This window comes from Coregonus clupeaformis, chromosome 39 (assembly GCF_020615455.1).
Source record: "Coregonus clupeaformis isolate EN_2021a chromosome 39, ASM2061545v1, whole genome shotgun sequence".
NCBI classification, from domain to species: Eukaryota; Metazoa; Chordata; class Actinopteri; order Salmoniformes; family Salmonidae; genus Coregonus; species Coregonus clupeaformis.
Window position 1 is genome coordinate 19,729,436 of NC_059230.1, and position 25,000 is coordinate 19,754,435.

The 25,000-nt window shown below is 47.3% G+C and overlaps 2 protein-coding genes and 1 long non-coding RNA gene across 28 annotated transcripts in view; 2 read left to right on the forward strand and 1 right to left on the reverse strand.

Annotated features, from left to right (window-relative positions):
• LOC123482859 (condensin complex subunit 3-like) overlaps positions 1-455 on the forward strand; it is a 3,381-nt gene extending 2,926 nt beyond the window's left edge. Inside the window, exon 6 of the mRNA XM_045211820.1 lies at positions 125-455. Coding sequence (XP_045067755.1) covers positions 125-251 — 127 coding nt within the window. The 3' untranslated portion in view covers positions 252-455. The remainder of the gene's footprint in view (positions 1-124) is intronic.
• A 4,353-nt stretch (positions 456-4,808) lies between these two features.
• LOC121554517 lies at positions 4,809-11,174 on the forward strand. Of its 26 annotated transcripts, none has more exons than XR_006657969.1 (3): positions 4,841-9,434; positions 9,465-10,406; positions 10,576-11,174. It is a non-coding gene; the product is annotated as an uncharacterized LOC121554517 (long non-coding RNA). The 26 variants fall into 26 exon arrangements; XR_006657970.1 differs by having other exon boundaries at positions 4,842-9,434; positions 9,465-10,237; positions 10,374-11,174; XR_006657977.1 differs by having other exon boundaries at positions 4,842-9,434; positions 9,465-10,138; positions 10,308-11,174.
• A 1,447-nt stretch (positions 11,175-12,621) lies between these two features.
• Positions 12,622-25,000, reverse strand: part of LOC121554559 (serine/arginine repetitive matrix protein 2) — a 33,963-nt gene continuing 21,584 nt past the window's right edge. Inside the window, exons 7-12 of the mRNA XM_045211821.1 lie at positions 18,499-18,522; positions 18,100-18,383; positions 16,990-17,896; positions 14,345-16,653; positions 13,004-14,307; positions 12,622-12,838 (exon numbers count right to left, since the gene is read on the reverse strand). Of these exons, the coding sequence (XP_045067756.1) occupies positions 12,831-12,838; positions 13,004-14,307; positions 14,345-16,653; positions 16,990-17,896; positions 18,100-18,383; positions 18,499-18,522 (4,836 nt within the window). The 3' untranslated portion in view covers positions 12,622-12,830. The remainder of the gene's footprint in view (positions 12,839-13,003; positions 14,308-14,344; positions 16,654-16,989; positions 17,897-18,099; positions 18,384-18,498; positions 18,523-25,000) is intronic.

Below are 25,000 nucleotides of genomic sequence, written 5' to 3' on the forward strand. Positions count from 1 at the left end.
AGTATTGTATTAGGATCTTCTCTTAATCGGCCCTGAAATGTACAACTGTTGAAATGGATCCGTTCTGTATATGACCTTTAACTTCTCCCTCCCTCCCTCCCTCCCTCTGCTCCTCCCTCCATAGTGATGGGGAGAATGTTCCAGACTCGGTGCCGGCACCTCGTCCGTCCCGCCGGGCCAAGACGGCAGCTTTGGACAAAACCAGAATGGACCTCAGTGCCCTCATCAACCAGGAGGCCAACACCTCCTAGAGTCCCAGAGGTCAGATAGGGTAGGGATGTCAGAGGTCAGAGGTCACGGCAGGCAGAGGGGGGACAGCCTAGTAGAATCAGTAGATGTATCAGTTTAGTTGTTCAGAGGAGTGGACATGACATTGGAGAAACACTGTCTGTCTGTCTGTCTCTAACCCTGTTTTATCTAGAAAGGAATTGGATTAAATAAAACGATTAAACTTCCTCCTTCCTGTTGCGTCTCTCTGCTGTAATTCTCCCTTTGTTATTGAACCTTTATTCCTCCAGGAAGTCCCGTTGAGGTCAGGAGAACTCTTTATTCCTCCAGGAAGTCCCGTTGAGGTCAGGAGAACTCTTTATTCCTCCAGGAAGTCCCGTTGAGGTCAGGAGAACTCTTTATTCCTCCAGGAAGTCCCGTTGAGGTCAGGAGAACTCTTTATTCCTCCAGGAAGTCCCGTTGAGGTCAGGAGAACTCTTTATTCCTCCAGGAAGTCCCATTGAGGTCAGGATAGCTCTAACAAAGGGAGACCACCTGGCTATGTCATTACTGAGGTGTGTGTGTGGACTGGACGGTGTGTGTGTGTGTGTGGACTGGACGGTGTGTGTGTGTGTGTGGACTGGACGGTGTGTGTGTGTGGACTGGACGGTGTGTGTGGGTGGACTGGACTGTGTGTGTGTGTGTGTGTGTGTGTGTGAGAGAACTGGACGGTGTGTGGTACATACTGAGATTATCATTATCACCGACAGCAACACATTGGTCCACTTCCTGCTGGACTACATTGGTCCACTTCCCGCTGGACTACATTGGTCCAGTTCCCGCTGGACTACATTGGTCCAGTTCCCGCTGGACTACATTGGTCCACTTCCCGCTGGACTACATTGGTCCACTTCCCGCTGGACTACATTGGTCCACTTCCCGCTGGACTACATTGGTCCACTTCCCGCTGGACTACATTGGTCCACTTCCCGCTGGACTACATTGGTCCACTTCCCGCTGGACTACATTGGTCCACTTCCCGCTGGACTACATTGGTCCACTTCCGCGGGACTACATTGGTCCACTTCCCGCTGGACTACATTGGTCCACTTCCCGCTGGACTACATTGGTCCACTTCCCGCTGGACTACATTGGTCCACTTCCCGCTGGACTACATTGGTCCACTTCCCGCTGGACTACATTGGTCCACTTCCCGCTGGACTACATTGGTCCACTTCCCGCTGGACTACATTGGTCCACTTCCCGCTGGACTACATTGGTCCACTTCCCGCTGGACTACATTGCAGACACATGCCAGATCTTACGTATCAACTAACCACATCATATGATATAGCAATCTGATGATCTACACTGAACAAAAATAAATGCAACATGCAACAATTTCAAAGATTATACTGAGTTACAGTTCATATGAGGAAATCAGTCAATTTAAATAAATTAATTAGGCCCTGATCTATGGATTTCACATGACTGGGAATACAGATATGCATCTGTTGGACACAGATACCTTTAAAAAAATGGTAGGAGCGTGGATCAGAAAACCAGTCAGTATCTGGTGTAACCACCATTTGCCTCTTGCAGCGCGACACATCTCCTTCGCATCGAGTTGATCAGTCTGTTGATTGTGGAATGTTGTCCCACTCCTCTTCAATGGCTGTGCGAAGTTTCTGGATATTGGCGGGAACTGGAACACGCTGTCGTGCATGTCGATCCAGAGCATCCCAAACATGCTCAATGGATGACATGTCTGGTGAGTATGCAGGCCATGGAAGAACTGGGACATTTTCAGCTTCCACGAATTGTGTACAGATCCTTGTGACATGGGGCCGTGCATTATCATGCTGAAACATGAGGTGATGGCGGCGGATGAATGGCATGACAATGGGCCTCAGGATCTCATCACGGTATCTCTGAACATGAGGCGATGGCGGTGGATGAATGGCACGACAACGGGCCTCAGGATCTCATCACGGTTTCTCTGTGCATTGAAATTGACATTGATAAAATGCCACTGTGTTCGTTGTCCGTAGCTTATGCCTGCCCATACCATAACCCCACCGCCACCATGGGGCACTCTGTTCACAACGTTGACATCAGCAAACCCGACACCATACCTGTCTGCCACCTGTCCAGTACATTTGAAACCAGGATTCATCCGTGAAGAGCACACTTCTCCATCGAAGGTGAGCATTTGCCCACTGAAGTTGGTTACGACGGCATACTGCAGTCAGGTCAAGACCCTGGTGAGGACGACGAGCACGCAGATGAGCTTCCCTGAGACGGTTTCTGAAATTTTGTGTAGAAATTCTTCGGTTGTGCAAAACCCACAGTTTCATCAGCTGTCTGGGTGACTGGTCTCAGATGATCCCGGAGGTGAAGAAGCCTGATGTGGAGGTCCTGGGCTGGCATGGTTACGCGTGGTTTGCGGTTTTGAGGCCAAATTCTCTAAAACGACGTTGGAGGCGGCTGGATTGTAGAGAAATTATCAGGCCAACGGCTCTGGTGGACATTCCTGCAGTCGTCATGCCAATTGCACCCTCCCTCAAAACATCTGTGGCATTGTGTTGTGTGACAAAATTGCACATTTTAGTGGCCTTTTATTGTCCCCAGCACAAGGTGCACCTGTGTAATGATCATGCTGTTTAATCAGCTCCTTGATATGCCACACCTGTCAGGTGGATGGTTTATCTTGGCTAACAGGGATGTAAACACATTTGTGCTAAAAATTTGAGAGAAATAAGCTTTTTGTGCGTATGGAACATTTCTGGGATCTTTTATTTCAGCTCATCAAACATGACACTTTACATGTTGCGTTTATATTTTTGTTCAGTGCATTTAACATAGCAATCTGATGATCTGTTTAACATATCAGCTAACCACATATGCAGTGCTTTCGGGAAGTATTCAGACCCCTTGACTTTTTCCCCACATTTTGTTACGTTACAGCCTTATTCTAAAATTGATTAAAAAATAAATAAATCCTCATCAATCTACACACAATAACCCATAATGACAAAGCAAAAACAGGTTTTTAGAAATGTTTGCAAAGTTATAAAAAAAAGAATTAAAAAAAAAAGATCACATTTAGTATTCAGACCCTTTGCTCAGTACTTTGTTGAAGCACCTTTGGCAGCGATTACAGCCTCGATTCTTCTTGGGTATGACGCTACAAGCTTGGCACACCTGTATTTGGGGAGTTTCTCCCATTCTTCTCTGCAGATCCTCTCAAGCTCTGTCAGGTTGGATGGGGAGCGTCGCTCCACAGCTATTTTCAGGTCTCTCCAGAGATGTTAGATCGGGTTCAAGTCCGGGCTCTGGCTGGGCCACTCAAGGACATTCAAAGACTTGTCCCGAAGCCACTCCTGCGTTGTCTTGGCTGTATGCTTAGGGTCGTTGTCTTGTTGGAAGGTGAACCTTCGCCCCAGTCTGAGATCCTGAGTGCTCTGGAGCAGGTTTTCATCAAGGATCTCTCTGTACATTGCTCCGTTAATCTTTCCTTCGATCCTGACTAGTCTCCCAGTCCCTGCCGCTGAAAAACATCCCCACAGCATGATGCTGCCACCACCATGCTTCACCGTAGGGATGGTGCCAGGTTTCCTCCAGACGTGATGCTTGGCGTTCAGGCCAAAGAGTTCAATCTTGGTTTCATCAGACCAGAGAATCTTATTTCTCATGGTCTGAGAGTCCTTTAGGTGCCTTTTGGCAAACTCCAAGCGGGCTGTCATGTGCCTTTTACTGAGGAGTGGCTTCCGTATGGCCACTCTACCATAAAGGCCTGAGTGGTCCTCTGTAGCTCAATTGGTAGAGCACGGCGCTTGTAACGCCAGGGTAGTGGGTTCGATCCCCGGGGCCACCCATACGAAAAAATTTATGCACACATGACTGTAAGTCGCTTTGGATAAAAGCGTCTGCTAAATGGCTTATTATTATTATTATTATTATTATTGGTGGAGTGCTGCAGAGGTGGTTGTCCTTCTGGAAGGTTCTCCCATCTCCACAGAGGAACTCTGGAGCTCTGTCAGAGTGACCATCGGGTTCTTGGTCACCTCCCTGACCAAGGCCCTTCTCCCCCAATTGCTCAGTTTTGCCGGGCGGCCAGCTCTAGGAAACGTTTTGGTGGTTATTAACTTCTTCCATTTAAGAATGATGGAGGCCACTGTGTTCTTGGGGACCTTCAATGCTGCAGAAATGTTTTGGTACCCTTCCCCAGATCTGTGCCTCGACACAATCCTGTCTCGGAGCTCTACGGACAATTCCTTTGACCTCATGGCTTGGTTATTGCTCTGACATGCACCGTCAACTGTGGGACCTTATATAGACAGGTGTGAGCCTTTCCAGATCATGTCCAATCAATTGAATTTACCACAGATGAACTCCAATCAAGTTGTAGAAACATCTCAAGAATGATCAATGGAAACAGGATGCACCTGAGCTCAATGTCGAGTCTCATAGCAAAGGGTCTGAATACTTATGTAAATAAGGTATTTGTCTTATTTACAAAAAATGTCTAAAAATCTGTTTTCTCTTGGTCATTATGGGGTATTGTGTGTAGATTGATGAGGAAAAACATTTATTTAATCCTTTTTAGAATAAGGCTGTAACGTAACAAAATGTGGAAAAAGGGAAGGGGTCTGAATACGCTGTATAGTAATCTGATCCATTTTAACAGATCAGCTAACCACATCATATGATATAGCCATCTGATGCCTGACCGACGTGGTACGCAACGCCTAAGCAGTTGGGCAGGAAGTCGACCGTTACTGTTGCCCTGTCTTATCCAGCTATATGACGACAGGACAACGTTGTTATGCTTCTCTCTTTTTAAAACCGACAAACTAACTTTCCGTTGAGGGATGCTAGTGAACCACTACTATGAAACTAGTACTTCTCCTAGAGAGAGAAAAACCACCAGGGCAAGCAGCTTATTATTTCCCAATGTTTATTGTTGTAGCGGCTGTTCCACCAGTATAAAACAGCAGACTGACAGTGTTTATAGCACCACGGAGAACAAGACATGAACGACTGTAACATACTGATACCATGCAGATAGAGCCACCATGGATACAACAGACATGATCCTCTAGGCTACCTGAAAGACCATCATGTCTGTTCTACAATCCGTAGTGCCATCTGAACGTCAGCAACGTGATGGTTCCTCCTGGTTGTTGTCTACATCAGGAGAGGAGGGGGAAGAGGAGGGAGGAAGGGGAAGGGGAGGGGGAAGAGTGTGTGTGTTTCCCACAACCTTGTCAGAATGGCCCTCATGGGTAGTACAGTGTGTGCAGATGGTGGCTTTCCCTGGGCTGCTAGGAGACGGTGGCTTTCCCTGGGCTGCTAGGAGACGGTGGCTTTCCCTGGGCTGCTAGGAGACGGTGGCTTTCCCTGGGCTGCTAGGAGACGGTGGCTTTCCCTGGGCTGCTAGGAGACGGTGAGGTCTGAAGACACCACAGGCACCATGACACTGCAGTAACATGCCCACAGCCTGGCATCGTCATGTCAATAATAGATTTAGATCATCAAGATGGTCTGTCAACATGTCAATAGTAATAGATTTAGATCATGAAGATGGTCTGTCAACATGTCAATAGTAATAGATTTAGATCATCAAGATGGTCTGTCAACATGTCAATAGTAATAGATTTAGATCATCAAGATGGTCTGTCAACATGTCAATAGTAATAGATTTAGATCATGAAGATGGTCTGTCAACATGTCAATAGTAATAGATTTAGATCATCAAGATGGTCTGTCAACATGTCAATAGTAATAGATTTAGATCATCAAGATGGTCTGTCAACATGTCAATAATAGATTTAGATCATCAAGATGGTCTGTCAACATGTCAATAGTAATAGATTTAGATCATCAAGATGGTCTGTCAACATGTCAATAATAAGATTTAGATCATCAAGATGGTCTGTCAACATGTCAATAATAGATTTAGATCATGAAGATGGTCTGTCAACATGTCAATAGTAATAGATTTAGATCATGAAGATGGTCTGTCAACATGTCAATAGTAATAGATTTAGATCATGAAGATGGTCTGTCAACATGTCAATAGTAATAGATTTAGATCATCAAGATGGTCTGTCAACATGTCAATAGTAATAGATTTAGATCATCAAGATGGTCTGTCAACATGTCAATAGTAATAGATTTAGATCATGAAGATGGTCTGTCAACATGTCAATAGTAATAGATTTAGATCATGAAGATGGTCTGTCAACATGTCAAATAGTAATATATTTAGATCATGAAGATGGTCTGTCAACATGTCAATAGTAATAGATTTAGATCATGAAGATGGTCTGTCAACATGTCAATAGTAATAGATTTAGATCATGAAGATGGTCTGTCAACATGTCAATAATAGATTTAGATCATGAAGATGGTCTGTCAACATGTCAATAGTAATAGATTTAGATCATGAAGATGGTCTGTCAACATGTCAATAGTAATAGATTTAGATCATGAAGATGGTCTGTCAACATGTCAATAGTAATAGATTTAGATCATCAAGATGGTCTGTCAACATGTCAATAGTAATAGATTTAGATCATCAAGATGGTCTGTCAACATGTCAATAGTAATAGATTTAGATCATGAAGATGGTCTGTCAACATGTCAATAGTAATAGATTTAGATCATGAAGATGGTCTGTCAACATGTCAAATAGTAATATATTTAGATCATGAAGATGGTCTGTCAACATGTCAATAGTAATAGATTTAGATCATGAAGATGGTCTGTCAACATGTCAATAGTAATAGATTTAGATCATGAAGATGGTCTGTCAACATGTCAATAGTAATAGATTTAGATCATCAAGATGGTCTGTCAACATGTCAATAGTAATAGATTTAGATCATCAAGATGGTCTGTCAACATGTCAATAGTAATAGATTTAGATCATCAAGATGGTCTGTCAACATGTCAATAGTAATAGATTTAGATCATCAAGATGGTCTGTCAACATGTCAATAGTAATAGATTTAGATCATCAAGATGGTCTGTCAACATGTCAATAATAGATTATGATCATGAAGATGGTCTGTCAACATGTCAATAGTAATAGATTTAGATCATCAAGATGGTCTGTCAACATGTCAATAGTAATAGATTTAGATCATCAAGATGGTCTGTCAACATGTCAATAGTAATAGATTTAGATCATCAAGATGGTCTGTCAACATGTCAATAGTAATAGATTTAGATCATCAAGATGGTCTGTCAACATGTCAATAGTAATAGATTTAGATCATCAAGATGGTCTGTCAACATGTCAATAGTAATAGATTTAGATCATCAAGATGGTCTGTCAACATGTCAATAATAGATTATGATCATGAAGATGGTCTGTCAACATGTCAATAGTAATAGATTTAGATCATCAAGATGGTCTGTCAACATGTCAATAGTAATAGATTTAGATCATCAAGATGGTCTGTCAACATGTCAATAATAGATTATGATCATGAAGATGGTCTGTCAACATGTCAATAGTAATAGATTTAGATCATCAAGATGGTCTGTCAACATGTCAATAGTAATAGATTTAGATCATCAAGATGGTCTGTCAACATGTCAATAGTAATAGATTTAGATCATCAAGATGGTCTGTCAACATGTCAATAGTAATATTTAGATCATCAAGATGGTCTGTCAACATGTCAATAATAGATTATGATCATGAAGATGGTCTGTCAACATGTCAATAGTAATAGATTTAGATCATCAAGATGGTCTGTCAACATGTCAATAGTAATAGATTTAGATCATCAAGATGGTCTGTCAACATGTCAATAGTAATAGATTTAGATCATCAAGATGGTCTGTCAACATGTCAATAGTAATATATTTAGATCATGAAGATGGTCTGTCAACATGTCAATAGTAATATATTTAGATCATCAAGATGGTCTGTCAACATGTCAATAGTAATAGATTTAGATCATCAAGATGGTCTGTCAACATGTCAATAGTAATAGATTTAGATCATCAAGATGGTCTGTCAACATGTCAATAGTAATAGATTTAGATCATCAAGATGGTCTGTCAACATGTCAATAGTAATAGATTTAGATCATCAAGATGGTCTGTCAACATGTCAATAATAATAGATTTAGATCATCAAGATGGTCTGTCAACATGTCAATAGTAATAGATTTAGATCATGAAGATGGTCTGTCAACATGTCAATAGTAATAGATTTAGATCATGAAGATGGTCTGTCAACATGTCAATAGTAATAGATTTAGATCATGAAGATGGTCTGTCAACATGTCAATAATAGATTTAGATGATGAAGATGGTCTGTCGACATGTCAATAATAGATTTAGATGATGAAGATGGTCTGTCAACATGTCAATAATAGATTTAGATGATGAAGATGGGTGAAAGTAAACATTGCAGGCTGATGGAATAACCTCAACTCTGGGGGAGGCGATATGGGGACTATGGTTGTAGTAGGAGGGTAGTGGGATGTACAGGGTTAATCATCGCTGCATGGGATCCATAGTGCAACAGGCAGGTATGATCTGACGTTCACACACAACAGGCAGGTATGATCTGACGTTCACACACACACAACAGGCAGGTATGATCTGACGTTCATACACACAACAGGCAGGTATGATCTGACGTTCACACACACACAACAGGCAGGTATGATCTGACGTTCACACACACACAACAGGCAGGTATGATCTGATGTTCACACACACACAACAGGCAGGTATGATCTGACGTTCATACACACAACAGGCAGGTATGATCTGATGTTCACACACAACAGGCAGGTATGATCTGACGTTCATACACACACAACAGGCAGGTATGATCTGATGTTCACACACAACAGGCAGGTATGATCTGACGTTCATACACACACAACAGGCAGGTATGATCTGATGTTCACACACAACAGGCAGGTATGATCTGACGTTCATACACACACAACAGGCAGGTATGATCTGACGTTCATACACACACAACAGGCAGGTATGATCTGACGTTCATACACACACAACAGGCAGGTATGATCTGACGTTCACACACACAACAGGCAGGTATGATCTGACGTTCACACACACAACAGGCAGGTATGATCTGATGTTCATACGCACACAACAGGCAGGTATGATCTGACGTTCACACACAACAGGCAGGTATGATCTGATGTTCATACACACACAACAGGCAGGTATGATCTGACGTTCACACAAACAGGCAGGTATGATCTGACGTTCACACACACAACAGGCAGGTATGATCTGATGTTCACACACACAACAGGCAGGTATGATCTGATGTTCACACACACAACAGGCAGGTATGATCTGACGTTCACACATAACAGGCAGGTATGATCTGACGTTCACACACACAACAGGCAGGTATGATCTGATGTTCATACACACACAACAGGCAGGTATGATCTGACGTTCATACACACACAACAGGCAGGTATGATCTGATGTTCATACACACACAACAGGCAGGTATGATCTGACGTTCATACACACACAACAGGCAGGTATGATCTGACGTTCACACACACAACAGGCAGGTATGATCTGACGTTCACACACACACAACAGGCAGGTATGATCTGATGTTCATACACACACAACAGGCAGGTATGATCTGATGTTCATACACAACAGGCAGGTATGATCTGATGTTCACACACACACAACAGGCAGGTATGATCTGACGTTCATACACACAACAGGCAGGTATGATCTGATGTTCACACACACACAACAGGCAGGTATGATCTGATGTTCATACACAACAGGCAGGTATGATCTGACGTTCACACACACAACAGGCAGGTATGATCTGATGTTCATACACACACAACAGGCAGGTATGATCTGATGTTCATACACACACAACAGGCAGGTATGATCTGATGTTCATACACAACAGGCAGGTATGATCTGATGTTCACACACACACAACAGGCAGGTATGATCTGACGTTCATACACACAACAGGCAGGTATGATCTGATGTTCACACACACACAACAGGCAGGTATGATCTTATGTTCACACACACACAACAGGCAGGTATGATCTGACGTTCACACACACACAACAGGCAGGTATGATCTGACGTTCACACACAACAGGCAGGTATGATCTGACGTTCACACACACAACAGGCAGGTATGATCTGACGTTCATACACACAACAGGCAGGTATGATCTGATGTTCATACACACAACAGGCAGGTATGATCTGACGTTCATACACACAACAGGCAGGTATGATCTGACGTTCACACACACAACAGGCAGGTATGATCTGATGTTCATACACACACACAACAGGCAGGTATGATCTGACGTTCATACACACACAACAGGCAGGTATGATCTGACGTTCACACACAACAGGCAGGTATGATCTGACGTTCATACACACAACAGGCAGGTATGATCTGATGTTCATACACACAACAGGCAGGTATGATCTGATGTTCACATGTTCATTTAATTAATGCTCTGGGTGAAACCTAAGAAACAAAACAGACAGAAAAGCCCAACAACAACAACAACAACATTGTTTTAAAAGACAAAAGGCCAGGATTAAAGGCAATGTTACCCGTTCGCAAGAGATCACATTCATGTTTCAATCGTCAATGACCTTTTTAAATGTCAACTAGAACGTGGTTCCGGGTGGAAAAAGGAAGACGTTCTCCGCTCTAGAACCACTGCATCACCTCACGTGGTCTTCACCACGTAACGGTCCGAAGTAGTGCACTACACAGGGGATAGGGTGTCCTTGGGGATGGGCCTGTAGCCTCTGGACGGGACGGGACGGGGGGCTGGGGGCTGGTACTTCAGAGTCAGATGTTTAGTCCCAAATGGCACCCTATTCCCTATATAGTGCACTACTTTAGACCAGAGCCCTATGACACCCTATTCCCTATATAGTGCACTACTTTAGACCAGAGCCCTATGGCACCCTATTCCCTATATAGTGCACTACTTTAGACCAGAGCCCTATGACACCCTATTCCCTATATAGTGCACTACTTTAGACCAGAGCCCTATGACACCCTATTCCCTATATAGTGCACTACTTTAGACCAGAGCCCTATGGCACCCTATTCCCTATATAGTGCACTACTTTAGACCAGAGCCCTATGACACCCTATTCCCTATATAGTGCACTACTTTAGACCAGAGCCCTATGGCACCCTATTCCCTATATAGTGCACTACTTTAGACCAGAGCCCTATGGCACCCTATTCCCTATATAGTGCACTACTTTAGACCAGAGAATGGCACCCTATTCCCTATATAGTGCACTACTTTAGACCAGAGCCCTATGACACCCTATTCCCTATATAGTGCACTACTGCTGACCAGAGCCCTATGACACCCTATTCCCTATATAGTGCACTACTTTAGACCAGAGCCCTATGGCACCCTATTCCCTATATAGTGCACTACTGCTGACCAGAGCGGCTCTGGTGAAAAGTAGTCGCGCCGTATAGGGCAGGGGTGTCAAACTCATTCCACGGAGGGCCCTAGCGTCTGCTGGTTTTTGGTTCATCCTTTCAATTAAGACCTAGACAATCGGATGAGGGGAGTTCCCCACTAATTAGTGACCTTAATTCATCAATTAAGTACAGGGGAGGAGTGAAAACCCGGCAGACACTCAGGCCCTCCATGGGAATGAGTTTGAAACGTGATATAGGGGATAGGTTGGCCATTCGGGCCGCGTCACCAACCGGTCCAGGTCCAGTCTGCTGGTTGAGCTGTTTGATCATGAGGTATGTTGTTTTATAGGGGGGAATCATGGTGCTGCTGCTCCCGTAATGCAGATATACAACCTTCATCCTTCATACAAAACATGGCTGCTGTGGCACAGCAATAATAAAACCTAATTCAGTTCTGCCACCTACACCCTGAAGTGGCCACCTACACCCTGAAGTGGCCACCTACACCCTGAAGTGTGCACTTCGTTCACTCCCCCCCCCTCATGGATCTGAAGTGGACTAGTGTTAGTAATATGGTGGAAACTCCCTCCCATCCAAGCTGATGCTTCCGCCTATCTAATATTTATAAATCCATGAGGGGAAGTGCTTACATCAGGGACGAGGAGAGGATCAGTCCCAAAAGGGCACCCTATTCCCTATATAGTGCACTACGTTATAAGATAAAAAAAAAAAAAAAAAATAGTACCCTATATAGGGAATAGGGTGCCATTGGAGATACTGTCTGGCTGAGCGTGTACTCTGCCAAGGGGCCTCCAGGCCCATTAAAACAGGACTGAGGGGTTGGTAGTCGTATCAGACAGACAGAAGAAAAGCATGTGTCAAAGTTAAAAACAAACATTCTGTACAAACATATCCACGGTTTGGTTTTTTTGTTTTTAAAGCAGGGGGGAAAACTGAACAGTTAAAAAAAAATAGTGCAACTTCAAGCTTCTTCTTGTTAAGTGAAACTTTCTCTTCTGCTACATGATGCTGAGGGACAATCTGAAGGCACCCAGTTGTTTACACCGTCGCCATGGAGACGGAGGGAGGAGCATCACCACGGTTACCATACAGTCACTCTGGAGACGGATGGGGGGGACAGTCAGGTTCCTGCAGAGAGAAAGAGGGGGAGAGAGAGAGGAATGTTTGTGATAAGCAATCATCTATAACCGTACAATGTATGCACGGCTCCAGATGAAGGATACTTCGGCATACTATTGGCTACCTGACTGTCAGAATGTAAACAAAAACAACAACAGGAAGTAAAGTCATTACCCAGTATAAAGTCGTGCCACCACGGCCCGGTCAGGCCCCTCCCACGCGATTTTCTCATTACTTTCGCCGGCGGCGGGATTGGCGATTGGCTCGTGGCGTTCCCAGAATTGTTGCGTTTGCCTCTCCTCTTCCCGGCTCGGACCCGGTTGTGCTCCTGAACCTCCTGTGCCGAGCCGCTAGACTCCTTCCAGGGAACTCTCCTCTTCCTTCTCTCCGTTTTCCCAGCCCTGCCCTCCCCGTCCCTTCTCTCCTCCTGTCTGGTCCCGTCGGGGCAGTACGCGTCGTCTAGATTGACGGTGCAGACGTCCCACTCCTCCTCAGCGGTGGACTCTGTGTCGGGGGAGTTGATCTTCTTGAGGAACACGCAACACTCCTTCAAAGTCTCCGGACTCCAGGCTTTAGAGCTGAGACACTGCTGTTTGGTGAGGCCCGTCAGCTGGTCAGTCAGGTGGACGGGGCTGCGGGGCTGACTGGTCTCTGAGGAGGCAGGTAGACGGTGGTGATGTGGAGAACAGGTGAGCTCCTCCCTGGGATGAGCAGAGGGCCGTACCTGGCCAGGTGAGCTGCCTACCTCCACCGGCCTCCTCCTCCAGACCGCCTGGCTGTACCTCAGCCTGTTGGGCCGCTTGGCTCTGAGGGTCCTGGTGAGGAACTTCTCTCTGACTCTGAGCAGAGTGGTTCTGTACATCCCGAGGGCCCGGACCTTCCTCCATGGAGCTCGGATACGCAGCCCTCCTGGCGCCGGCCTCGCAGTGAACAGACGCCGCCTGGCGTTCAGCTCGTTTCCACGTTGGAGCCGCTCCTGGGCCAGACGGAGCTGGGCGGGGCTCTTTGGCACAGCTTTGGCAAACTTCTTGATGTGTTTGCGTAGTCGCGCGGTCTGCGGGCTGGGAAAGACGCTCCCCCTGCTGGCGGCCCGTGGGTAGTGCAGGAGCTCGTAGGGGTTTCGGGAGCTAGTCTTCTTCACGATGCCCAGAGACTGAGTCTCAGTGGTCTGCATGAACCAGGAGGCCAGCCTCTCCACGCTGCAGCGCCGGTCAAACAGCATCCGCACCGCCGACCCCACCTCTGGCTTCCAGGAGGGCGAGGAGTCGTCGTCGTTGAGTCTCTGCTTGGCGGACATGGTCGTCCCCATCCTGGTAGTGTGGGCGGTAGCGGAGGAGACCCAGCTGTGGGATATGAGGCGGATCCTGCGAGCCAGCTCCTGGTTCAGGCTGTCCTGGTCGGAGGAGACGGGCCACCACCTCAACGCCTCGCTGGAGCAGGCTGGGAAGATGGAGTCTACCGAAACCCCCGCCACATGGCTCAGGTCCTCACGCAACACCACTCCTCTTCCCTCGCTCCTCCTCTCCTCCCTCCCAGAGAGCAGCTCCTCCTGCCCTGGGGTGTCCTCTCCTCCTCCCCCCCTCCTCCTCCTTCCTCCTGCGCTGGCTGCCCTTGCTGCTGGCCCTGTTGATCAGTAGCTGTCTGGATCGGCGCAGCAGGGCGGTACTGTGGCTCAGGGACCTAGAGGTGGAGGTGGCTACAGAGTGAAGCAGGTACACTGATGGCTTCCTCACCCTCACAGAGTGACGCACCGCTAACAGAGGAGGAGTCTGGATCTGTCGCTCTCGCTCTCCATCCCTGGACTTTGTCGTTCTCTCTGTCTGCATCTGAGTGGCGTCCTCGCTAGTCGGAGTGCTGCCGATTTTCCTGGGCTCTTTGGAAGGCTGGGGTTCAGGAAGGAGGGCTTTCCGCCGACAGAGCATCTCCGGAGATTTCCTGGCGGTGTCCCGGTTCATGTGGATCTTGCGTTGCCGCGGCGACACGGTGGTGACGGTAACGGAGATTCCGGAGATCTTGACCTTGGCGGGTCTCCCTGGGCGACGCATGGCCGCGGCACACTGCAGCTTCTGGCACTTGATGTTGCTGCTGCTGTTGCTGGCGAACCTCCTCTCCTTCACCGGTCTGACGAAGTTTAGATCCATCAGCTTCACTGTAGCCTGGAGACAAGCAGCCTCCTCTGACACGGTCCTCTTGGTCCTGTGGGAGCGTCCGTACACCACGGTGATCTTCAGGTTCCTGTTAGCTGGGTCTGTCTCCTGGCAGCCTGGGACAGCGCTGCTCCCCTCCCCGGTGCTGCAGCCTAATCCACTGGACCGGTCCTGACCACCCTGCCTGGAGCCACAGCTCAGCTCCACACCCCTTTGCTTGGGCGGGCGGCCGATCGGCCTCTTGGCCCTCTTCTCCAGCTGGGGGCCCAGCTTCTTGGGCCGTCCCGGACGTCTCTTCGGGGGGGTGGTTTCACGGATAGGCGGCGGGCCGTCTCCGTTCAGGGACCCGGGGGAGCGTTTGGGCGGGCTACCCCCCTCTCCTCCTCTCGCTCCACACAGCTTTGGTGATGACGATACGGTGTCCTTGGGTGGACTCCTGGTTTTGGGTGGACTCTTGGTCTGGAGGGGACTCTTGGTTTTAGGTGGATTGTGGGTCTTCTCTGGGGTCTTCTCCGGGGTTCCAGCCCATGATGACTCCTCACAGGGGTCAAAGGTCTCCTGTCCATACCAGCTGGATCCCGGTGCAGCCGCCTTCAGGGTGTACCTCACCCCCTCCTCACCCACTACTGCAGAGACAAACATCAGCTTGATGGGGCTGGTGTACTGAGGCTGCTCTGTGGGGACCTCACCCTCTGGCCTGGAGGCTGTCTGAGGGCTCTCTGGTTGGGACTGGGAGTCTGGGTCCTGACCCTGGGGTTGGGCTGGGGCGGAGCGTAAGCGCACGTAAGGTCTGGCAGCGCTGAGCCTAACGTTTGCCCTGTTCTGGGAGCGGTGTTTAGGGGGACTCTGCTGCTCGGAGGAAGCTGCAGTGACGGGAATCACCTGACCCCGTCTTTGTGACTCACTGTCTGAACTCTGACCTCCTGCTGTTGATCCACAGCCTCTGCCTCCCCTCCTCTCCCGACTGACAACCTCAGGAGTGGATGCCAGCAGTAATTCCTCTTCTCTTGCTTCGCCCGACCCCTCAGCCGTGTCTGTGGCCAAGGATGGGGAGTCTGTGTGATTGGTGGTGGGGGCATTTAGTGCTGGCCGGTCCTTTGGCGTCCTCTGGGCGGAGAAGATTCTCTCTGAGAAACAGGCAGCGAAATACATCTTCCTGGGCTCTGTGACGTAGGAGGAGAACCGCTGGGGAGGGACGATGTTCCTCCTCCCGGACCTCCCAGCCTCGCTGCTCCTCTCCACCACCTTGCTGCTGCCTGGCTGGGATCTCCTGCCTCTCCTGGTTCTGCAGGGGGAGGAAGGGCTACTCCTGGCTGACACCCTGCTACTGTCCTTGCTGCAGCCTGCTGTTTCTGGTGTCTCCTCTTCCTCGTTACTCCTCTCAGGAAGACCACTGCCATGGTCACAGGCGCTGCCGGTACTACCTGGTTTCACCTCCTCTCTCCTCTTCTTCTCAGAGAGGTCTCTCCTATTGCTTTCCTGACAGGTGACCTTCCAGCTGTCAGGTTTGTGTTTGTCCTCCTGTGGGTGACTCTGTTGTGTAGAGGAGAGGACTGGGGGTTTGTCCTTCATCTCCTCCTTCACGCTGACTCTGTCCTTCGTAACTCTCACTGGACCTGCCTCCTCTGTCACCCTCTCCATCTCTCCCTCCTTCACCCTCTCCATCTCTCCCCCCTTCACCCTCTCCATCTCTCCCTCCTTCACCCTCTCCATCTCTCCCTCCTTCACCCTCTCCATCTCTCCCTCCTTCACCCTCTCCATCTCTCCCTCCTTCACCCTCTCCATCTCTCCCTCCTTCACCCTCTCCATCTCTCCCTCCTTCACCCTCTCCATCTCTCCCTCCTTCACCCTCTCCATCTCTCCCTCCTTCACCCTCTCCATCTCTCCCTCCTTCACCCTCTCCATCTCTCCCTCCTTCACCCTCTCCATCTCTCCCTCCTTCACCCTCTCCATCTCTCCCTCCTTCACCCTCTCCATCTCTCCCTCCTTCACCCTCTCCATCTCTCCCTCCTTCACCCTCTCCATCTCTCCCTCCTTCACCCTCTCCATCTCTCTCTCCTTCACCCTCTCCATCTCTCCCTCCACCTCTGCTGTAACGAGGGTTGGTTCAGGTATAAAAGGGGTTGGTTCAGGTGAGGAGCAGGTAGAAGAGGGCGTGGCACTGCGGCTCTTGTTCTTCCCTAGCGACGGCCTCCTCCTGCACAGCGATTGGTTCAGCCTGGCCAGCTCCCGTTTGATTAGCACGGTCTGTCGCCGGGTGGACGGCTGGTCGGGCAAAGTCATCATGGCAGCCAGGGCCTCCTGTCGCCGCCGGGAACGCGTCCGGGGTGGCCGGCTCTCGTTGTTGTCATGGCGATGCAACAGGTCGTTTAGGCTGTAGTCGCTGCCGCCACCCGTGTTCAGAACGGTGGTGATGATCTCACTCAGGTGGGCGTCGGCCTGAGACTCCGCTATGTGCTGATTGGCCGAGGTCGTCAGGTGGGGGTCATTTTCTAGGTTGTGATTGGCTAAGGCAGAGCTGAGGGGCGGGTCCTTCTCCTGGGATCTGATTGTCTTTAGTTTGTCACTGAAGCGCTCCACCAGGTCCTGTTGCTCCCCACTGCACCCCTCCTCCTCCTCCTCCTCCTCCTGCAGAAGAGAGGGAGGCTTGTCTTCCTCCTTCCCGTCCATGTCTGAGGGGATGGGGGAGAGAGGAGGAGGAGAGCGGCTGCGGGATCGCTCTCTCTTGAGGACAGGGCACTCGCTTCCTCCTCCTCCCTGGGCTGTGGGTCTGACCGGCGCCAGGTAGGTGTATTCTGGGCAGCAAGAGGTGCAGGATCGGGGGTTGGGGTGGGAGCGGGGCTGGGGTTGGGGTGTGGGGGTGGGAGCGGGGCTGGGGGTTGGGGTGGGAGCGGGGCTGGGGGTTGGGGTGGGAGCGGGGCTGGGGGGTTGGAGTGGGAGCAGCAGACAGAGGCCACGGGACAGACAGAGGGGTTAGGGCACAGAGCGGAGGGGTTAGGGCACAGAGCGGAGGATGAAAGCAAGGGGGAGGAGGAGGTGAAAGTGCAGAGAGAAGAGGATGTGGTGGAGGAGGAGGAGTGGACTCCAGTGGTAATGTGTCCCAGGGCTAGGCTCTGGCAGCACAGGCAGTGGAGGCAGTAACAGACTGGAGGCAGCCTGCAGCGCTGCACACAGCAACAGCCTGGACCAGCTGGCGTCTTCCAGTCAGTCTGCTGATGTGAGGCGCCAGCGGCACTATGGCTCCCACAGTCGGTAAAGGGGAAGGAAGGAGGAGGAGAGGAAGTGTCCTTCTGTTGTTTGGCCACCAGGTGGCCGCAGAGAGGGTCTGGGGGCGGGACGAGGCGGCGATGGGCGTCCCTGTAGGCCAATGATTGGCGGTGCTGCTGGTGGGCGAGCCTCAGGATTCGCTGGAGCAGAGAGCGGTGGGCGGGGCATAAAGAGGAGCGGACCGCCTCCAGAGCAGAGCTCCTCCCACTTGGGGCCTCAGGCATCCCAGCATCCTCTGCTTCCCTCTGGGGCTCATCGGTAACCATGGGCAACAGGGAGCTAGAGAGACAGGAAACATCTTGATTTATTAAAACTAACCACAAACTAAAACAGAAGGACTCCTTCACATGAAGATTCATTACAGAACCGGTTTATTCATGAAGGCAGAGAAGGCTTGTAGCGACGCTCAAACCAACGCAGAACAGACGGTCAACAACACTAACCCACCAATCAACTAAACACAAAACACTGGTGTATCATACAGGCAAATCAACTTCAGTTAGCAAGCAAATTCATCTCGACTATAAAACAAATACATGTATTTCTTTCCAAAAAAAACATTAGTGAAACAAATGCGTTTTACTGGGACAGACGGGGAAGGTCGACACCATAGAGTTATCCCATCATCGTCACGCCACTGCTGTGTTCCAGAACAGTCGATCACACAACTCTTATTTGATTCTAGAACTCTTAAGCCTGATCAGACAATCATTTCAACCTGACTATTGATCAATAACAGCGTTTTGCAGTGCTTAGCTTACTGATGGCCGTTATCAACAGACCACTAGTCTATTAGAGAAGAGGTTCCCAAACTGTTGTGCTTTGTGACCCACCATCAGTTGAGCGGTCATAAAACATAACCAGACCAATAATAAGGAAAGAATTTATGAATAAAACCCTCTTGTTAAAAATGTGTGATCAATTTGAAATGTACTGTTGAATTCTACAATTATTTGTAACAATGCAGGGGGGGTTTTCTGGATCAAAAAGGTGGTGGGTGCGTCAATGGGCGGTCGGTCGTCATCTTGGCAGTGGAGAGAATGTTGCCATTTTAAAGCCAATTTCCTGCAATTCTACACATGTTGCCATAGAGACGAGAGGATAATGCTGTGTTCTAATGCTGGAACATAACATCAATGGAGGCCTGATTCTGTCTAGCTTTTATTCAGGTGATTGTTAGTTCTCAAAGATAATAAATAGGCTGTTGTTTAAATATCTAGGTCCATTATCTCTTCTACCTACTTTGTATTTGGTCTTAGTCGTTTAAGTTTACACTGAAAGCGCTTTTCCATCCCCAAAATGTCATTTTTAAATTTGTAAAACACAATTTTATATTTTGCAATTTAAAAAAAAGACAAAGAAGTAATCAAGCCCCGACCCACAGTTTGGGAACCACTGTATTAGCGTGCCAGCTTCTTCCCTGATTCAGTCAACAACATCACCTCCTAGTGGCCTAATGGGGCAAGTACTGGGTACAATAAATACATTATTAATTTAACATTTAAATCACCAACCCATGCATTTGGAACAGAACAACACATTTCACATTGTATCAAAGTGCCTCTTTACAGATCAATGTAACACAATCAAAAAAACATTTAAATCACAAACCTGAAGCAACATGTAGAAGGAAAGACGGCCGAGCAGCCACTAAACGCTTCACTACAATTACAAAACATTTATGCATAAAATAACCAACTAACCAACTGATTTCTGTTAAAGTATTTTTTTTAAAGATCCAGTGCATTCTGAAAGTATTCAGACCCCTTGACTTTTTCCACATTGTTACATTACAGCCTTATTTCTATAAAATTGTTTTTTTTCCATTATCAATCTACACACAATACCCCATAACGACAAAGTGAAAAACAGGTTTTTAGATATCACATTTACATAAGTATTCAGACCCTTTACTCAGCACTTTGTTGAAGCACCTTTGGCAGCGATTACAGCCTCGAGTCTTCTTGGGTATGACGCTACAAGCTTGGCACACCTGTATTTGGGGAGTTTCTCCCATTCTTCTCTGCAGATCCTCTCAAGCTCTGTCAGGTTGGATGGGGAGTGTTGCTACACAGCTATTTTCAGGTCTCTCCAGAGATGTTCGATCGGGTTCAAGTCCGGGCTCTGGCTGGGCCACTCAAGGACATTCAGAGACTTGTCCCGAAGCCACTCCTGTGTTGTCTTGGCTGTGTGCTTAGGGTCGTTGTCCTGTTGGAAGGTGAACCTTCGCCCCAGTCTGAGGTCCTGAGCGCTCTGGAGCAGGTTTGCATCAAGGATCTCTCTGTACTTTGCTTCGTCAATCTTTGCCTCGATCCTGACTAGTCTCCCAGTCCCTGCTGCTGAAAAACATCCCCACAGTATGATGCTGCCACCACCATGCTTCACCGTAGGGATGGTGCCAGGTTTCCTCCAGACGTGACGCTTGGCATTCAGGCCAAAGAGTTCAATCTTGGTTTCATCAGACCAGAGAATCTTGTTTCTCATGGTCTGAGAGTCTTTAGGTGCCTTTTGGCAAACTCCAAGCGGGCTGTCATGTGCCTTTTACTGAGGAGTGGCTTCCGTCTGGCCACTCTACCGTAAAGGCCTGATTGGTGGAGTGCTGCAGAGATGGTTGTCTTTCTGGAAGGTTCTCCCATCTCCACAGAGGAACTCTGGAGCTCTGTCAGAGTGACCATCGGGTTCTTGGTCACCTCTCTGACCAAGGCCCTTCTTCCCGATTGCTCAGTTTGGCCGGGCGGCCAGCTCTAGGAAACGTTTTGGTGGTTATTAACTTCTTCCATTTAAGAATGATGGAGGCCACTGTGTTCTTGTGGACCTTCAATGCTGCAGAAATGTTTTGGTACCCTTCCCCAGATCTGTGCTTTGACACAATCCTGTCTCGGAGCTCTACGGACAATTCCTTCGACCTCATGGCTTGGTTTTTGCTCTGACATTCACTGTCAACTGTGGGACCTTATATAGACAGGTGTGTGCCTTTCCAAATCATGTCCAATCAATTGAATTTACCACAGGTGGACTCCAATCAAGTTGTAGCAACATCTCAAGGATGATCAATGGAAACAGGATGCACCGGAGCTCAATTTCGAGTCTCATAGTAAAGGGTCTGAATACTTATGTAAATAAGGTATCTGTTTTTTATTTGTAATAAATTTGCACAATAAAAATCTAAACCCGTTTTCGCTTTGTCATTATGAGGTATTGTATGTAGATTGCTGAGAAAAAAAATATATTAGATCCATTTTAGAATAAGGCTGTAACGTAACAAAATGTGTAAAAGGTCAAGGGGTCTGAATACTTTCCGAAGGCGCTGTATGTTGACAGTATAGAACAGGAAAACAAACCACCTGAAGATGTTTACAAGCAAGGCGGTTACCGGTAGAGGAGTGTAACCATGGTAATAACGCAAGAGAACACAGTCTGAGTTTGGGTTCTGTCAACTACAATATAACTTTTTTATCCATTCTCCATTATAGAACTGAAACGGATTATTGCTGAACCTAATACTAAATACTTGTTTCACCAAAAAGCTCTTAAAAATATATAATCCAGTCTGATCCTGATAAATGCAGCTATGTGAGACTGACCTGCCTGAAGGCCTGGTATAAAATATATAATCCAGTCTGCTCCTGATAAATGCAACTATGTGAGACTGACCCGAAGGCCTGGTAGATACAGAGCATGAAGATATCCTGAGTTAGTAAGTAATGTAAAAGACTGGATTTGAATTGCACTTAGACTGAGTGTGCACTCACCAGGAGGGGAGGGGACTGAGTGTGCACTCACCAGGAGGGGAGGGGACTGAGTGTGCACTCACCAGGAGGGGAGGGGACTGAGTGTGCACTCACCAGGAGGGGAGGGGACTGAGTGTGCACTCACCAGGAGGGGAGGGGAATGTTCCCAGAGAGTTGAGACTACACCGCCTAGCCGAGCGTCAGGCAGGTACAGAGCCATGTGATACAGTGTCCCAAATGGCACCCTATTCCCTATGTAGTGCACTACTTTTGACCAGCGCACCTGTCCTGCCAGATGGGCAAGTGCCTTTGAGAGCTTAAAAGTCCAATTGCAGCCGTTTTTTTTTTATTTTTTACTCTTATCAAATCATTTCTGGGTAACAAGTACCTTACTGTGATTGATTGTTTTCAATTAAAAATGGTCAACATAAAAAAATAGCTTCTTAGCAAACAGAAATTTCTCAAGCAATAATTTGAATAGGACTGGCTGGGAGTGGTCTAAGTGGGGAGAGAGAAGTGAAAACTAGCTGTTATTGGCAGAGAGGTTTGGAACTCTCCTTCCTATTGGTCTAGCTGTGGCTAGCGACTGGAACGAGCTGCAAAAAAACACTCAAACTGGACAGTTTTATCTCTTCATAGTTTTATCTCCAGAGTGGCTCAGTGGTCTAAGGCGCTGCATCTCAGTGCTCGAGGCGTCACTACAGACCCCCTGGTTCGATTCCAGGCTGTATCACAAACGGCCGTGATTGGGAGTCCCATAGGGCGGCGCACAATTGGCCCAGCGTCGTCCGGGTTTGGCCGGTGTAGGCCGTCATTGTAAATAAGAATCTGTTCTTAACTGACTTGCCGAGTTAAATAAAGGTTAAATAAATACAAAATAAATGTACTAAATCCCCCCCAAAAAAACCTCCGTCCAAAACAGGCTGAAATTTCAGGAGGTCTTTTCAAACAGCTCTTACTCTAAAAGGGCATTAGCATAATTTTCACAGTATTATTCCAACCTCAGTGTGGAAATATATATATAAAACACAGGAAAATCACATTTTTGACTGCACTGGGCCTTTAATGTCAATCCCTGAAAGGCCCTGGTCAAAAGTAATGAACACTATTCACCCCCCCAAAGTCAATACTTTGTAGAGCCACCTTTTGCAGCAATTAAAGCTGCAAGTCTCTTGGGGTATGTCTCTATAAGCTTGGCACATCTAGCCACTGGGATTTTTGCCCATTCTTCAAGGCAAAACTGCTCCAGCTCCTTCAAGTTGGATGGGTTCCGCTGGTGTACAGCAATCTTTAAGTCATACCACAGATTCTCAATTGGATTGAGGTCTGGGCTTTGACTAGGCCATTCCAAGACATTTAAATGTTTCCCCTTAAACCACTCGAGTGTTGCTTTAGCAGTATGCTTAGGGTCATTGTCCTGCTGGAAGGTGAACCTCCGTCCCAGTCTCAAATCTCTGGAAGACTGAAACAGGTTTCCCTCAAGAATTTCCCTGTATTTTGCGCCATCCTTCATTCCTTCAATTCTGACCAGTTTCCCAGTCCCTGCCGATGGAAAAACATCCCCACAGCATGATGCTGCCACCACCATGCTTCACTGTGGGGATGGTGTTCTCGGGGTGATGAGAGGTGTGGGGTTTGCGCCAAACATTAGCGTTTTCCTTCATGGCCAAAAAGCTCAATTTTAGTTTCATCTGACCAGAGTACCGTCTTCCATATGTTTGGGGAGTCTCCCACATGCCTTTTGGCGAACTTACAAAAATGTATAATAAACTGTTTTTTGCTTTGTCATTATGGGGTATTGTGTGTAGATTGATGAGGGGGGATAAAAAACTATTTATTCAATTTTAGAATAAGACTAATGTAACAAAATATGGAAAAAGTCAAGGGGTCTGAATACTTCCCGAATGCACTGTAGGTGGAGACAGGCACTGTTTAGTTTAGTACTTTAGCCACCAGGGTCACCAGAGTTAGTTAATGCCATAATAGAAGCAGAGTCTGATATATATCTCTCACACACACACAACACGTTCCACAACAGGTACAAAATACAGTACAGGACAAAACACAGCTGCCATGGATCAAAACACAGCTGCCATGGATCAAAACACAGCTGCCATGGATCAAAACACAGCTGCCATGGATCAAAACACAGCTGCCATGGATCAAAACACAGCTGCCATGGATCAAAACACAGCTGCCATGGATCAAAACACAGCTGCCATGGATCAAAACACAGCTGCCATGGATCAAAACACAGCTGCCATGGATCAAAACACAGCTGCCATGGATCAAAACACAGCTGCCATGGATCAAAACACAGCTGCCATGGATCAAAACACAGCTGCCCATCTTCCCTGCCAAAGCCACAAAGGCAGGTTGTATAGGCTAGATTCAGGCGGGGCGATATGGACAAAATATCACATTATTTTTCACTGTATTTTTATGTTTTTGAATAATAAAAGTTCTAAATATGCTGTCTAAATAGTTCATGACCCTGTGGTGGCAACACAGTTTATTTAAAATAGGGCTTTCTCCATTTATACACTTCAATCAAACTCCAAAACAACAACCCCCCCCCCTAAAATAAAAGTGGCCTTTTCATCAATTTCTCCTGATTTCCTGCACTTTCATTATCATGTCCACACAGCATGATAATGGAAAAACAAAATAGGCCTAGTTAATTGAACTGTTGGAATCGTGGAAATAGAATGATTATTCTATAGTTGGAATATAGTGGGCAGCACCTTAAATACACTGACATGGCAACAAATGAATAATCCACAGAGGAACTATTGACAGGGTAGGAACCAAAGTGTTCGTCGGTGTTTCCAGGTGACCTTAATTAGATGTTACATGACATGTTTTCATACTTCGTGTAGCTAGCTGGGCAACATATTCACGCTTGGCTTATTCCTCTCTGATAAGATACCGTTGCACTAACACGCTTATCTAGCCATACAGCAGCACTGGTACCAGGCAGTATTAGCTAGCTAGCTACGTTTGCTCTGACTCTTAGTACATTTAGC